The 18,118-nt window shown below is 35.5% G+C and overlaps 1 protein-coding gene across 1 annotated transcript in view; it reads right to left on the bottom strand.

Annotated features, from left to right (window-relative positions):
- The window catches only part of LOC126821926 (uncharacterized), a 143,978-nt gene that overhangs the window by 89,233 nt on the left and 36,627 nt on the right, over positions 1-18,118 (bottom strand). The window contains exon 2 of the mRNA XM_050550557.2: positions 1,080-1,792. Within this exon, the coding sequence (XP_050406514.2) occupies positions 1,080-1,360 (281 nt within the window). The 5' untranslated portion in view covers positions 1,361-1,792. The remainder of the gene's footprint in view (positions 1-1,079; positions 1,793-18,118) is intronic.

The raw sequence follows: 18,118 nt of genomic DNA, 5'->3' as shown, positions 1-18,118 counted from the left end.
AATGCATTCTAATATTAAAAGATCAGGTGCCTTATTCTAAAATAATCTAAAATATTTTACGATGCAGCTAAAATATGTATTAGTAAATTAACCATTCACTCATGAAAAGTAGGCAAGAGAGGGAGAAATGGGGTTTAGTATCCACTCAACCTAAACTATGTCATTTTGGGACTAACATATGGTTTAATTTTATTTCAATAATTCGTTTTCACGTAGGGGTCTTTCGCAGTGGGAGGCAACCGATGAACCTGGAGATAACCATGAGATTGCAGAGATGACATGAGTGGAATCAAAACCAAAAGGCTTGACTCAATGTCAATGACTGGCCTTAACATTTCATGTGTACACTTCTTTAAGAGACATTTAGTAATTGAACAGTAACACACTAACACTATTTATGGAATAACAATTTCTGGTTTATTAACGTGTAACGTTTCTACGATGATATATCATTTGCTTGATAAAGACGAGAGTATCATCATAGAAACTTTGCATGTTAATAAACCAGTAATTGTTATTCCATAAATAGTGTCATGGTGTCATGCATCTTGACCACCCAAACCCCATGCTCATGATTTCATGAATAAGAAACCTTATGGTATAATTGTTAACATCATTAATACATTGAGATTGGGCAACTAGAATTTTTTTAAATGTTGATCAAGTAATTGTCATCACAAAAGTCTGACTGGGCTAATGAAGACAGCCTCGTCATAAAATGTAATTGAGTTTAACGTCCTGCTATTCTGCTCCAACTGGGTAAATGAAGACGGACATTCTCTGCAGACATTTTATAAGATACAGTCAACAAAAGCAAGTCATTTTAATCCGACTAAACCCAGCAGGGACATCATTTTAGCAGGGATGAAGCCACGAAAATAAGATATTGTCAAAAAAAAAGCAGCTTTGTCTATCTTTTGCTAGAGTATATAAAAACCCATGGAGCATCTCTTCAAAAAAGCAAGTTTATCGAAATATTGGAATGTGTTGGGTTTTGATTTGAAAGGACAGCAATTACTGATTTTAGAATAGGCTATCCTTTATTTCACATTTATTCTTTCTAGAATACAAGAGCTTACCTGTTGCTAAGGTTACCAGAGTTGTCATCATTCATTCTTCGTCTCTTAGGTCCTGTTGGAAAATCTAAATCGAGAATTTCTTGTCCGACTTTAACTGTTATTTCTTGAACTTTGCTCCCCGACTCAATATTTACATTTGGTTGTACGGGTAATTCCTTTAAAGGCTCCATGTTGCTATGGTGACTAGGGGTTTCGTTTTCTTTGACTGATCCGGCCTTGTTTTTTTCTAGATTAAATGCTCTAATCTCGTCACCATTTCCACCATCTTTGTTTTGGGACATCAACAATTTCTCCGACCTATCATCTCTGTTCTCCTTTGGTTCTTGGTACGACAAGCGTTTCCGCGGACTACTAGGGCAACCTCCCTGTAAACGGGTGTATGCTAAATCCTTTGACGGGGCATTTTCCTTTGAGGTGATATCGTGGGTGACAAACTCAGTTGTTCTGAGTTCATCCAAGTGTTGTTTTTGTTTTGTTCGACTTTGAGCCAGATTAACGTTAAATCCCTGTTCAACCGATGACCACTGGTTAAATCCACTGTTGACTTGTTTATCCAAGCTTTTCAGATCCTTGCGATAAACTTGCCACAAGTAACGAAGGTTCTCTACATCAGCTTCGAGTGTGAGGTTGGCACGGTTACCGAGATATTTCAGACTAGCATCCAATAAAAAATCTATCGTTGAATTTTCCTGATCAGCTTCTACCACCAACCTCTGAAAAATATAAATACGAGACTTATTGAATTTCTACCAAGAAAAAAAACAAACAAAAAACAAACATGAATTGTTTGCATTATGGATTGCACAATCTTCCTGCACAAAAAAATTAATAATTAATGTTTTAATTAAGATCACTAGCAATGCCATGTCTGTCAAGTTTTGCCCCACTTTAATCAAAAGATGCAGCAGAAAGACAACTTAATTAACTATAGAGCTCCAATTTCTTGTGTAATCATCAACCTGCATTGTGTCAATCTGTGTCATTCGGTGCATTTCAAACTTTGCAACAAAAAAAAAAAAAACGACTTAATTACTATCCTGGCAATCTATTTTTGACATCATATTTCATGGATTGCTGTGAAATATTATTACATCCTCATTTTGACAGTAGTCAATTTATACCTGTACATAACTCTGAATTATCGGAACATTCTGTAACACTTATAAATGAAGTTCTCTATCAACACTGATAACGAAGATGGGTATACTGATACTCTTTATAAAACAGAACCTAAAACATTGATATTCTGGGTTTAAAATGAAATCATCAAGAAACCTCCTCATGCTCAAACATCTCCTAAAGGCATAATGATACTTTTAATAGTAGTCAGTTTATACCTGCACACAATTTTAAATTATCAGAACGTTTTGTAACACTTAAATGAAGGCATAACACTTAAGGCATAATGATTCTTAAACCAATAGTGTCTTCAACAATTAAGTAGTTAATTGAATTCTGATCCAGTTTCCGAGCCAAATTTAATAAACCTTTTAATAGAATCCAGAACAATTGTGATCAGCTATAACATTATAATAGTTTTCTTACTAGTTTCCCCTATGGCTATACAATACAATATTCTTCCATTCATAAGATGGTGTTGATATTGTGTGCTAAGTTGTTTGTATGTCATGGATGGACAATGGTCATCTCTTTAACCTATATCAAACAATGGACTTGACTTTACTACTGTGGGTATAAAGAATGGACTCTACCACAGATAAAGAGAATAATCCCTTAAAATAATATCATTTATCTGTCAGTAGATACAGGCATCGGACCACTTAAAAATTTTTAACACCTAGATAGATAATCACAGTAAAGCCCACTTCATTTTGTTATTATAAAATATTTACAATATTAGTTTGACCACTTATTTTATTTCGATAAAATATGTTCTGTGTAGATCTACGTGAACTGGGGCCCGTTTCACGAAATTTTAACTAAGATAAAATCCAAATTTTAGTAATTTGATTGGATAATATTAGACTGATTGTAGTGCTTAGCCAATCAAAACTGAAGTATCTACCAAAATTTGGATTTTATCTTTAGTTAAAATTTCGTGAAACAGGACCCAGATCTGTGGTCTATCTCAATCAATCTGATTAAAACACATATCCTATTTCATTTCGGTTTTTATAGTTCAAATTTCGTTTTATTTATCTGTACTACACTAGGATCTGGAAGAGTTGTTATGTAACCTACGTTCTGGATAGCGCGAGTGATTAGCCAATGAAACTATTTGTAAATCAGATTGTATCACAATAATCCAGTTTTAAATTATTTCACTGAGAAGTACAAAATGTACATGTATATCTGTTGTTAAAGGAAGAATGCAAGACAGATTGATCAATATCAAGGAAAAGATTAAGACAAAAAATTGCACAGCCGTTTACATAACAGCCTGGAGGGAATTACAACTTTTTGCAATCTGACAATATTTTTTTATCAATTTCTTGATCAATTCATAAGGAAATGCCACATTTTAAATCTGTTTCTATTAATACTAAAACTTTAAATATTTTACATATTAATACAGAAGAGTTAACACTTTCAATTCCAAACTAAGTCAACTTTTGGGCATGGTCTGAACAGAGGAAATCCATGTAGGTCAATGGTTTCCATACAGCGATTTTATGACTAAATTCTTCTGAACAGGAGTTGATAATTTTAAAGGTGTGGTCATAAATATGGTCCAATTCACAAGAAAAAAAAAGCCAACAGAAAGACTGATGTCCCCTGCCTCAATGCCAAAATATAGAAAACACGCCAAAATTGATCTGATATACCCCTGCATCAATCCCAAAATAAACAGATGACACAAATTAATTAATAGCACATGTAGCATTTCATATGGCACCAACCAATCAAACGGTTTATCTATACTTAGCCTAAGCAGAAAATGTTGACATGGTACCCAGTCAAGGCATTCACCTAATTATCAACTAACGATTGGATTTGAACATTCTACCTTATTTAATAGTGTTAATATTTATAAACAAATTCACATATTCAACCTCAATCTGAACAGTTACCTAAATGCAGCTGAATGTATCAATTCATTGCATTCAGCACATTTCAAATTTCCAGTGAAACACAAAACACACTTGGTTATAAAAATCTATATATCCTGAAACAGTTCAAATCTCCGAACTCCCTAATCGGAATTACAACCGAATAACAACCGAATGACTAGTAGAATTTCTCAATACCGTACTAAAACATTTTAAACTAGGCCTATCCATAGACATAAAATTACTTCGCTATATAATCTTAAGTTTACCAAATTCAAAATTTCCACTGCACAGATATCCAAGAAACAGTAGAAATGATCACTGGATTTACATATATCCTAATTTCACAAACAACTGTCCATCCAGTAAAATTAAAGTATTTAGATGGTTTACCAAATTTAAATTTCCACTGCACAATTATCCAAGTTATAGTAGATCTCTCTCTCTGGTTCTTGAAATAGTCTCAACAATGAACGTTTGATTTACATATATATCCCGATTTCACCAACCACACTACTGAACGATATTTAAATTAGTTCCCTCTATTACCAGGAACCAGATCTGTTTAAGATCTATATAAACATCTTCCATGTAGATATCAGCTGTCCTTTATAAAATATAAACACATGCTTAACAAGGTTAGGTTTGTTCTAATCAGATAGAGTATGGGAGTAATGCTGTGAGTTAATGAGCAGATAACTCTATTGACCATCTCAGTTGACCTCTGACCTATACAAACAGATGGAGTTATATCACACTATGTAATAACAAACCCTATATGTTTAACATCTACATGTAATGATGTTTGACTATAATTATGTGGAGATGACACTGCTACCATTCTGTCTGTCATATCGCTTTAATGTTGAGGCAGAAATTCTTCCACAACGTCAACACACTTTATTACGGAAGAGTTATTTCACACCTGATTGTGACCTTAATTTACTTAAGATTTTTAAAGCTTGGAGGAACTTTGTAACCACACCAAAAGATCTCACAAAGGTGTGTACCAAAACAGAGCCTTAAGCCCCCTCCCCCTCCACCATCCAAATAAATTGTATGTCTTTTAATTATTTAATAGCAATTTAAGCTCTTGTAAAAGCAAAGAAAGAAAAATGAAATTTAGTGAGGCTCCTGCAGGAGGACCACACCACACATAAACGAAACCGATAAGACAAACCTGTGTCATGCAGACAAGATACAAACTAAACAGATTAAGCCTAAATCCATACTACAATAAAAGAAGTCAAAACTATCTATGCATGATTGACAACAGAAGATAAGAATTGTAGATAAGTGGATAAAATCGACATGGTTAATACATATTTAATCTTAAATCTCTGTACATAGAGAAGACCATAGACATGCCTGTTACATGTATATAACTTTTGATACACTAAATGATATCATTACAAAAATAACTGGCTGATTCTTCATCTACTTTGAACTTACTTGCTATTGCCTCAACATGAAAAATTTAAAATACTGCAAAACTATCAAAATTTTCATCTATTTTTAAATCTTGTAACAAATCTTTTGTTGCACATGGATGACTGTTAAGTAAGATTATGTCCTATAAATGACACATCTGATAAACTTTCAGAAGCCCAGATCCCTCCTACACAAGTCATAAAGGACAGAGTTATTAATAGCTTACTTGCTATTGCCTCAATATTCAAATATTACAAAAAATATCAAAATTTCTAACTATTTTGGACCAAATCTTTCATGTACATCGATGTTATGTAAGATTATGTATAAATGATCTAGTAGCATGCTTTGAGAAGCCGAGAACCCTTACTTGTCTCAGTTATCTGTTATTACCATAGCTGGATGTTAAGCCCAACATCAAGTCAAGTCAATCCTCCTACCCGAGTGGTAAAGAGTTATAGGTGAGTTATTACATGTTATTACATCATTGAACATCTACAAACCTTTTGTAACTACAGATGTTACACATGCATGCTGTATTATATAATATATCATTGGACCTATCCAGATATCTTTTACATTAAATAAATAAATCATTTAACTCTTTCTATAATGACAATGATACAATAACATCATGTTCAACAATTTAATAATAATAATTAATCTATTTATGTTGTGCAATGTCCATGCATGAGTAAGAGAGACAGAGATAGAGAGAGAAATGGGGTTTAATGTCCACTCGACAAAAACTAGGTCATTTCGGGACTAACATGGTTAAATTTTATTTCAATAATTCACTTGCACGTAGGGGTCTTTAGCAGTGGGAGGAAACCGGAGGACCCAGAGAAAACCTACGAGGTTGGACAGGCGATGCTACTTCTTGTCACGTACAACCAGGGATTTATAACCACACCAGTTGGCTCAATGACAGGCCTTATGATACAGCGTGCACGTGCTAACCATTCGGCCATCCAACCCACCCCCTGGATCTAAAGACAACAATATCTGGATAATTCTTTATTTCCATGGGTCTTTAGCAATGGGAGGAAAGTGGAGAACCAGGACTGTACTCCTTGTCACATTCAAGAGGGGAATCACAACCACGCCACTTGACTAAATGACAGGCCCTATGAACTAAAGCGGACAATAAACCATTCGGTCACCCATGACATAATTCATTATCCTTAAAATTAACATTTCATTTACATATCCAGATTTGAACAACCACCTGCTGAGAAAAATTAAAACAAGGAGATTATCTTCTCTTGATATTCTGGTTCGTTTCTTAATTAAGTGTGAAATAATTAATTTGAGTACATTTCAGCATGGATCAAGCTGTGATAAAATGAGATATTGTCGGTGAAATGCAAATAATATTCAGCCATTTTAAAATGAAAAGCTGTTAATACTATAACTTTTATTATAAGCACATGCACCCAAAAACCTCAAACAAAGGTATTTTTTTATAACAAGAATTTTATAACAATGGAACAATAAAACGAGATGTAGCATGATAGGAGAGTAAATTATATCGTTATTTTAATTTTAGAGCATATCTGAAATAATTTCCATATTAAACAGTTTATTTATGACATTATTTAATTTTAAATCTAGAAAATACACAATCTATAGTATCTTCCTATTATAATTCCTAATTTTCATTTCAGGGATTTTTAATCTCCTTCGAACTACAAGATTGACAAGTTGAATATCAAATAATAATATCAGCCCAACAATGAAATGAAATGGGATTTAACAACCTACTGTTCTGCTCCGACTGGGCTAAGACAGGCCTACGCCACACAGTTTGGTATGAGGGGAATTTTGCCCGGGCAGTGGCACTATGGCCTACTTTTACATCGCATTCCAACTGCCATGGGATCTTTTATGTGCATGCTAAAGTATACATGGGACCTAAGTTTTTCATTCCATCCAAACGACTAGACAGCTGTCCTTGTAACTTTAAGGCATGCACCACTGACAAGAGGAAACTACATCGGAAAATCCAGATTAACTTTCTCAGCCAATGCAGGGATCAAACACCCAAACTCCAGGCTAGCGAGCCAGCATTTTACCCACCATGGCTCCACCACGATAATAAGATTATTCTCTGAGTATAAATGTATAGTATAAACTGGTAGCTTTGTGAACTGCTCAAATAAACACAAGTGGTACTAGGTGTTCTAGAAATAGTCAGCATACCCTGTCTTGTGCACACTGCACTAACTATGTGACTCTTAGCTGCATATTATATAATTTACATCACATGACAGTCGATGCCCGGAACCAATCTAGTACAGAAATTGTAAAAGCCACCGTAGTACAGGAATTGTTAAAACAAAATAATAGATTATTCCCGGTAAACATGTATAATTAATTATAAAAAAAACCCACACATTCCAACTCGACAAATCGATTTTTCTTCTTCTAGTTGTAAGTTTAATATTTATCCAGAATCAGTGAACAGACACGTTTTTCATCTCCTCGTTTAATGTCAAACATGATAATGATATTTTTTATATCGAGATTATCTTCTATACGGCAAATAAATCTGTTTTTGATTAGTTCAAGTTCTTAATACAACTGATATCGCATCTTAATGTAAACTTAAATGGGTGAAATATGTAACAATTTGACGGAGAGCCAAGGAGGGAGGGGGTTTAGTTCAAAGGTACTGATTTCACATCTTAATGCTGAGAGAGAGAGAGAAATGGGGTTTAACTCCACTCAACACAAACTAGGTCATTTCGGGACTAACACATGGTTCAATTTTATTTCAATAATTTGCTTGCACCTAGGGGTAAATAGGGTTTACCTCTTGCTTTTATGAGAGAGAGAGAGTTTAACTTCCACTCAACACAATCTAGGTCATTTTGGGACCTAGTACCATGTTATTGTCAATGAAAAAAAATGAAATGCAATGGGGTTAACTGAAACCATCTATGCAACTCAAAAATTTGGGACTAACATATGGTACATCTTGATTTCAGTTATTCATTGACAAACAACAGGCTCTTCAGCTGTGGGAGGAAATCAGAGAACTCACAGAGAATACCCACATAGTTAGGCAGGCGATCCAACTCTTTGTCCAAACCACTTGCATTAGACCAGTGGACTATCAGAATTGTAAATTAAAAATTTTAACTTCGAACACTTACCTACATGTATCTATGAATTATCTCATTCTCCTTATTGCGAGGGAAATTAGATTTAAACACCTTCCATCAAGAACCACTGGGATATGATTTAAACACCTTCCATTAAGAACCACTTGTATATTCTTTGTTAAGTTATCAGAGGTAGGTCTGCCTTTCATGTATAACGCACTTTTATGCATGTAACAAGTCTAATGAATATTCATGAGTCCAACACCACAATGATACGATTTAAACACATTCCATAAAGAACCACTGGGATATGATTTAAACACATTCCATAAAGTACCACTGGGATATGATTTAAACACATTCCATTAAGAACCACTGGGATATATGATTTAAACCTACTCCATCAAGAACCACTGGGATATGATTTAAATTTTGAACACATTCCATCAAGAACCACTTTCATCAAAGAAAACAAGTTCAATCAAGTCATTAGAATTTTCCAATAAAGGAAGTCAATTCAAACGAAAATGCTTCAGTTAGCTCAAATTTCAAGGGTTGTTAATGGGAGCTGGTAATTAAATTAACAACAATTACAGATCGTAATGACCTTTTAACACGAAAGAGTTGATCTACCAATGCCAAGCTAACTGTGAATATCTTAATTTTGTTTCTAACCTACAAATGATCTTGAAATGAAATGAAATGGGGTTTAACATCCTACTGTTCTGCTCCGACTGGGCTAATGAAGACAGGTATATGCTATGCAGTTGGTTATGAGGGAAATTTTGCCTGGACTTTAAAAATCCTGAAGACTCTTCTCAGTGCTTGATCGCTCGACTACTCCGGTAATCCAAGAAAATAAACACATTCTATATTGTTCGGAAGAATTCTACAGATGGATAAAACAATTATAAATAGTAATTAAACTAAGGCATCCCCCCAAAAAACCAACCCCGTACCCGGTCTATCAATACAACAGTACATTGTACATCTGATAATGCAATTTTGGAATCCATGGTAACGTAAGTTAAAATGGTGTTAAGTCTACAAAATCTAAAGAATAATGTCAAGAAGCAGAAAAGTCAGCGAGTCCTATTTTATTTTACAAGAGATATTTAAGATGAAGATGTCCGGTCAAGCGATGGTGAGTCATGAAATCAATAGAGTATCATTACGCTTGACAACAGAATAGCACAACATCCAGTCACATTCTAACCTTAAACTTGTTCATGCATTATCAACATCTGCACCAATACACGCATGCACATGCATTCTCTAACATTACTGAAACATTGTAAAATCAATTCTCCCAATTCCCAGACAGCCTCAAACCTAATTTAATTTTCCTCAAGGGATTTTATTACTCTCTTCAGTCTGACACTGTTTGAATAAAACTAAATTCCACAGGTCATGGATGTTCAAGTATTTAAATATTGCATGAAGAAAGATAATAAAGACATCAAGTTGTTTCTGTTGTTTCTAGTATGATTCACTCTGACATCAGCCTTTATCTACAACCTATGCTTTATAATCTATGTGTATAACATAGGCAAATCATAGGGGGCTGACTGAGCTGCAGACTGGGGTCCCATATATGAGGAGGCTGCAAATTAGTTATTTTACAATATGTCATATTTTACGGAAGAGTTTAACAAGGGAGGCATAAAATCTTCACAGCTACGATAAGGCAACAAGAGGGCATTAGCCGGAATATATCCCCCTTCCTCCCTCTCCTATCTTTTTTGAAAGTTGATGAATGTCATTTGAGAGATTCTGAATCCCCTGGTAACAACAATATTGTAAAAGTTCAGTCTCAGAAAATGGCTGAATTCAATGGTCAACCTCGTAAAACAGGAGCAAGACAATGAATGAAATGGGGTTTAAAGTCCTACTGTCCTGTTCTGTCTGGGCTAATGAAGACAGGCTACGATATACAGCATGCTATGAGGAAATTTTGCCTGGGCAGCGGCACTATGGCCTACTCTTATATCGAATTCCAACTGCCACAGGATCTTTTACGTGCATGTCAATGTATACACAGGACCTTGTTTTTTCGTGCCATCCGAACAACTAGACAGCTGTCCTTGTCAGGCTCTCCGTCCTGCACCATTGACAAGGGGAAACCACGTCAGAAAATCCTGATGAAATTTCTCGGCCTAAGCAGGGATCAAACACGCGACCTCCAGGCTAGCGAGCCAGCGTCTTACTAGCTTACACACCATGGCTCCCATCTGTAGTGGGGAGCATTCACAAGGTTAGAGTCAGTCAAAGAGACCAGAATTAATTTCAAAGTAAATGCAGAAATTAATGGTGGTCTGCATCCTACATACATGTAATCTATATCCTTTTTTTTTATCAAGAAGCCAGAAGTGTTACTTTTAGACAAGTTCAGTATAATCAATGTTTCATGCTGATTTAATTAACTCTTTCACAGTTTACATCATTATTATACCTGGCTATACAGCTAATCAAAATACCTGGCTATACAGCTAATCAAACAGTTTACATTATTATTATACCTGGCGATACAAGTAATCAAATGGTTTACATCATTATACCTGGCCTTACCTTACAGGTAATCAAACAGTAGGGAGGAAAGATTTCTTAACGACTAACTTTCACTTACATGTAAATTAACTGAAACTACTTCAACTAACAACTGAACAACATGACTTCCATTGGCATACATTTTTAAAGCCACTGGTAGCAAGATTTCACTCAGAAGCGATTATTTAAAACTTAATTAAGAAAACAAAAGGTAGAAAATCTCCCAACAGGTAAATACCTGTACAGAACTGATATTCTTTTTGCAAGGTATTCAAACTCACTCAAATGAGGTTGATTTCCATATACCGGTACTGGCAGTTTTTATATATTAGCATAATCTGTTTTACAGACACATTGTCAACAAACAGATAAAGTTCATAATTCCATCGCATGTATCTACAAAACCAATCAAGCCTGGAAATAAGGCTCCTGTCACAGACAATGTCAGGCACAGATTCAAGCTTTGTCAGGCACAAAACCTCTGGTGCCTGTCATTTTGTCTGGCATTGATTTGTCTTTTTTATTGATATTATTAGTACATGTCTGGCGCCAAGTTGAAAACGCCAAATACTATTTCATTAGTGACTGACATTTTGTCAGGTATATCTAAAACCGTTATTTCCAGTCTGAAACCAATCAGAGATAAAAAAATATTATTGATAATACAATACAGGTGTAACCACTTTACATGTATTGCTCTACATTTCCCAGCTAGTCAGTCACCTACTACATAATGTTTGAAATGAAATATGGTTTTGTGTGATACTGTGCTACTGAGAAAAGTAGAGAAACATGGTCTAACCACCACTTAACTCAAACTAGGTCATTTTTAAACTAACATGTGGTTCAATTTTATTTAAATAATTTGCTTGCATGCAGGTCTTTAGCAATAAGGAGAAATCGGAGGACCTGGAGAAAACCCACGAGGTTGGGCAGGCGACCCTATTCATTATCATGTACAGGTAGGGAATCGAAACCACACCACTTGATTCAACGACAGATTTCACGCAAACTATTCTCACCACATCAGTTCCCATAGAGAAGATTTGAACTCAATTTATAAGTAAAGCCACGGACCAGAGTCATAAGACAAGATTTTTAGCTGAGCTGAAACACAATGGGCTAAAATCTACAATAACCTCTCCGAATATTGACAAAGAACTGCAGAAAAAACAAGGGAAATACTTAAATGTCTTGATCAAATAGAAAATGTTAACTTAATTTGCCTTTATTTGATAATGGCCCAAACAAAAGTTACAAGTATTTCTGGTTGTTTAGTTGGACATTTTGCACGTATTGTTTCTACATTTGGATAAAGTATAATAAACATTGATAATAAAAGATGGACAATCGTTAATATACCCATATTTAAAGATGCATTATGTACGATTTGGATAAAGGGCTGGTCGTTCTCGCTATAGTATACACATGCATTATAGAATATATAATAAATAGCCAAACCAAAAAGTGCAATAAAATGACATCCGGGCATACGTCATGCAGTGTGCTATGAGGGAAATTTTACAATTATCAAGTTCTCACCAATGTGCTTATCACCATTGTACACATGGCCCTAGGTTTTCATCCCACCCATCCTTCATCACTGACACAAAGCTCAAGTTCTAAACCCTGAAACTTTGTTTCCAAAACGCTCAACATCAAATTCCAAACCCTGAAACTCTCTAGTTTCAAAATACTCAACATCAAATTCCAAAATTTAACTTTCAAACACAATCATCAAATTCAAAAACTTTAAACTCTTTACACTATGGTTCCAAAACATAAACCTCAAGTTCCAACTTCTTTCAAAAACAGACCTCAAATTCCAACCTCTGGCTCTAAAACCCAATTTTTTAAAACACAGACCTCAAATTCCAACCTCTAAAACCCAATTTCCAAAACACAGACCTCAAATTCCAACCTCTAAAACTCAGTTTCCAAAACACAGACCTCAAATTCCAACCTATAAAACCCAATTGTTTAAAATACAGACCTCAAATTCCAACCCCTAAAACTTTGCTTCTAAACAACATAAAACACAAACATCAAATTCAAACCCCATAAATTCTAAGTTCGAAAACACAAATCTCAAGTTACAAACCCTAAATTTCAAGTTCCAAGTTTCAGTAGCTTGCCAAATTAACTGACTTTTATTCTTTCAAACAGCTAATACGCCAACACTAATTTTCACTAATTGCCTGACACTTCAACAATGACAACTAGATCATAAAATGTCACGTAAATTGGACTAACACCAATTACTGAATCTGAGGAAATTAGCAAATGTATCGGTTGTTTGACCATAAAATAAATAGCTACCCTGTTGCTCAAGACAATACAGCTACCCTGTCGTTCTAGACAACATAGTAATTCACACATTGTTCAGCTATATGTTCCCTGTAGTTCAAGACAATACAGCAATTCACACTTAAAACACATAGATGTATCATTGTAGTCACAATTTTAGCATATCTTTATCCATGTTTCAATCTGATTAAAATACATATCCTATTTCGTTTTTTTATAGTTCAAAATTTTGTTTTACTTGTATTCACCCTTAATCCTTTTCAAAATTTAAAACGTTATCCAGTTCTGTGATATTAGGGGTCAGAGCAAAACAAAATAGAAAGACATAAAAAAGAAATGAAATAAAATAAGGTTTAGGGTCCTACTTTTCTGCACCGAGTTGGCTAATAAAGACAGAAATATACAAGAGAAGTTGTAATTCCTACCATGTACTTCTCTAGTACTAACTGTACCGGTATTCAAAACACATATTTGTACCTTGTACCAAAAGATTCCACAACAAAACAAATCTGTCACATTTCACATACGAGTGTCCATGATGGGCTGATCTTTGATCTTCCCCGGTAAACAAACATGGCTACCATATGTAGCGACAATACTAATAGTAGAAAACAGTTTTGTAATTTGTCCCACAAATACTCAAATCTTGTTTCAAGAACATATGGACTATGGAGGCCATGTTGTCACATTAGAATAACTGTCAGTACCAAAGTTTAAGTGATACGGGGTTAAATGACCTAATTTTTTCCATCAACTGGGCTAATGAAGATTGGCATATGCTAAGCAGTGTGCTATCCAGTGTGCTATGCAGTGTGTTGTGCAGTGTGCTATGCAGTGTGCTTAGCAAATTTTGCATATACAGCAGCATTTCTGCCCTATCTTCATTGATGACCTTATTCAGACCGGTTACGGGTTCTTTTATGTGTACATCAGACCTCATTTTTTGTCCCATCCAACTGAAAAGACAGTGTTGCTTGGCCAGGCACTACGTCCTGCACCTTCGGCATGGGGAAATATTGGAACTGCTGATTAATAACCACCGCGGCTTCACCAGAGCTTTCAACCTCGTAGAATCTCTAAATCAATATGCATATTCAACTATTAGCTTGATTAAAAGTCGGCTTCCACTTTTCAAAAATTCCGAAAAATTTCGCATAGTAAAATCAATTTTGTGACCCAAGAAAGAATTTGACATTCAAGCATCTCTGATATGAATTTTTGAAGAGAAATGCTAATAAATCAATAAATTTGCTGAAGGAAGTTTTGACATTCAATGATGGCAATGACATTTTTAAAACAATGAATTCCACAGACATAATTCTCAGCGAAAAAACATAATAGCCAATCAATGAATGACAGTACACAAAGTTAACTTAAAGTGAATGACGTTTATAGTTTAGTCTCGTCAACACAATTCGGTACTTTGGTCAATTTAAGGAATGAATCGAAATTAACATCGAGTTAACATTCTTCCTTTCTGGTAATTTGAAGAGAAACATATCGCCTTTTTTTTCTGGGGTTAGTGTGGAACACAAGGTAGGGCAATTTTTCTGGATTATGATCCGATTTGCTGCTTAACTTTCATTCCTGATTTAATCATGAAATGGATAATCGAGACTATGTTTTTTATCGTACTGACTTTAGTAATGATGATCAAGGCTAGGCCTAAATTCAATCACTAATATCTCGGTTCGGCGTGGAACAATTTGACTGAAAATTTCAGCATATTCCCTTTACATTATCTAGTTTTTAACTATTATATTGAGAACGGCCAGCTCTTTATTTAATATTCTATAATGCCCCTTTAAACAATGGAATTCCTACGACAAATTAATCCTAACAACCAATCAATGTATGACAATAAAAGACGTTAATCTCAACTCATCTGGTTATTGTTTCACAAATTGATCTAAAATTAATCGAAACGTGCAGAAAGTCAACTTGACAGACTAATGTCATGATCAGACCAAGGTCATAATGAAATGAAATGTGGTTTAAAGGCTCAATACCACTCTTGTTGTAACTGAATAATATGTCCCAATCTTTATTCTGGTCAACAAATTGTACTATTTTACAATATTCCAATTAATTGATGATACAAATTTCATCTGAACACACCTAATTTAAAAAATTGGAAAAATTCAACTAAATGATTTGAAAAGCCTGACATAAAGCTTTTCAAATGTGACTTGGATTTAAAAATATTTTTGAACCCTTTGGACAAGTAAAATAGGATTTAATGGATAATTTACACAACAGGTAGGACACTAACACATCTAGTACTTAGAATAAGGCTATTTTTTTTTTTTTTCTGGAGCTGTCAAGCCAGCAAGAGTGTTAATGTCCCTTTAACATCCTACAGTTCTGACTGGACTAATGAGAACAGACAGAGAAGACCAAGGTCATAATGACATAACCTTTCTCATAATTGGAAACATAGAAGAACTGACCGTCTGCGAACTTCAACAACCCCATCTTTTCACCATATTTGGAATTTATGTCTGGCTTACATGAATCCATTTATTGGCTTCCAGTCATATCAATCATACTAAATATGTCGGTTTGCTTTCAGCGTGGCAACTTAATGTCATTATCTCTTTATCAATATAATCCTTTATAAGAAGAGCATTATAGGATTAAGTCTAAAGCTAATGATCCAATAGGCATGAAGTTTATTCAATATCTGACACCAGGGGCAGTGGTAGGCCTTGTAATAATGTTTCTATCTGTTCCTGAGTGACGTGTCAGGCACAACAGAACTGTAATTTTAACTTTACCTGATGTATGATCTGTTTAATGATCTACTAAAATTTCGTGATTAGGGGCCCTGATAATCATGACTTGACCAACCATAAAACTAACACACACTCAACCATGTGTGAGAGAGAGAGAGAGAGAGAGAGAGAGAAAGAGAGAGAGAGAGAGGCCAAAACTGTCATTTCGGGACTAACATATGGTTCAATTTTATTTAAATAATTCGCTTGTGCATAGGGGTCTTTAGCAGTGGAAGGAAACCGGAGGACCCGGGGAAAACCCACGAGGTTGGACAGGCTACCCTACTCCTTGCCACATACAACCGGAGAATCAAAACCACGCCAGTTGACTCAATGACAGACCTTATGATGCAACGTGCTAACCATTCGGCCATCCACCCCACCACTCAAACATGTTTGACCTATAACATGAAATAATGATTATGATGAATTTACCATACAATGGAAACAACCAAACAGAGAGAGAGCTACACAGTGAATACTAAATGCTGCAAGCTAAACAAGCTATATCTATTGTTTTAGTAATACATCAATCCGAAGAAGTCTTTAGAAGTGAGAGAAGACAGGGAAACAGAAAAAACACACATGGTTAGACAGGCTACCCTACTCATTGTCCGGTACATACATGTACATACCTTGGATCAAATCATCTATACACGCTACAGCCACCTATCATACCCACAATTAGAGTGCCTGGTACCACTTCTTATACATATAATAATAGCTGATACCAGTATATATATAATATAGATATATTCTGCAGACAGGAGATATAATGACAATGATAATAGCTATGATGACTTTACCATCCACAACTCTTTATATTATATAGTACATTGTATTCTCACATAACACCAGTACTATGTAATATAACAGATGACAATAATAATAACCATGATGTCTTTACCTTACACCACTCCTCAATGAGATAGATATGTTGAGAAGCAGCCCCTATAACCAGTAAGAGAGCTATCCACTGGTTTTAGGGGTTGCTTATCAACATATTTCGTTGTCTTCCTGAACCCCTTATGTATCGCTGAGATCCCAGTTCAGATGTCCTCCTACTACTAGTCTCAAGCTACATAAGACCGTGGACCTCAATAGAAATGAAATGGGGTTTAACGTCCTACTGTTCTACTCCGTTCTGGGCTAATGAAGACGGGCATACGCCATACAGTGTGCTATGAGGGAAATTTTGCCCGGACAGCGTCACTATGGCCTACTCTTATAATCGAATTCCAACTGTCAAGTGATCTTTCATGTGCACGCCAATGTGTACACGGAACCTTGGTTTTTCGTCCCATCTGAACGACTAGATAGTTGTCCTTGTCAGACCCTCCGTCCTGCATCACTGACAAGGGGGAACCACAACGGAAAATCTGGATGAACTTTCTCAGCCAATGCAGGGATCGAACACTCGACCTACAGGCTAGCGAGCCAGCGTCTTACCCACTTAGCCATCGTGACCCTGGACCCCAATAGAAAATGATAACAGAAAGAGAGAGAGAGAGAGAAATGGGGATTAACATCCACTCGACACAAACTAGGTCATTTCGGGACTAACATATGGTTTAATTTTATTTCAATAATTCGCTTGCACGTAGGGGTCTTTAGCAGAGGGAGGAAACCGGAGGACCCGGAGAAAACCCATGAGGTTGGACAGGCGACCCTACTCCTTGTCACGTACACCCAGGGATTCGAAACCACGCCAGTTGACTCAATGACAGACTTTATGATACAGCGCGCACGTGCTAACCATTCAGCCATCCACCCCCACCCCCAAAAATGATAACCATCATAATGATTAAATATACTGTACACATTATAACAAACGGTATAGTACTATAAAACATTTAAACATT

The sequence above is a fragment of the Patella vulgata genome, chromosome 5, assembly GCF_932274485.2.
Source record: "Patella vulgata chromosome 5, xgPatVulg1.2, whole genome shotgun sequence".
NCBI classification, from domain to species: Eukaryota; Metazoa; Mollusca; class Gastropoda; family Patellidae; genus Patella; species Patella vulgata.
This window is presented reverse-complemented; position numbering and strand designations above follow the sequence as displayed.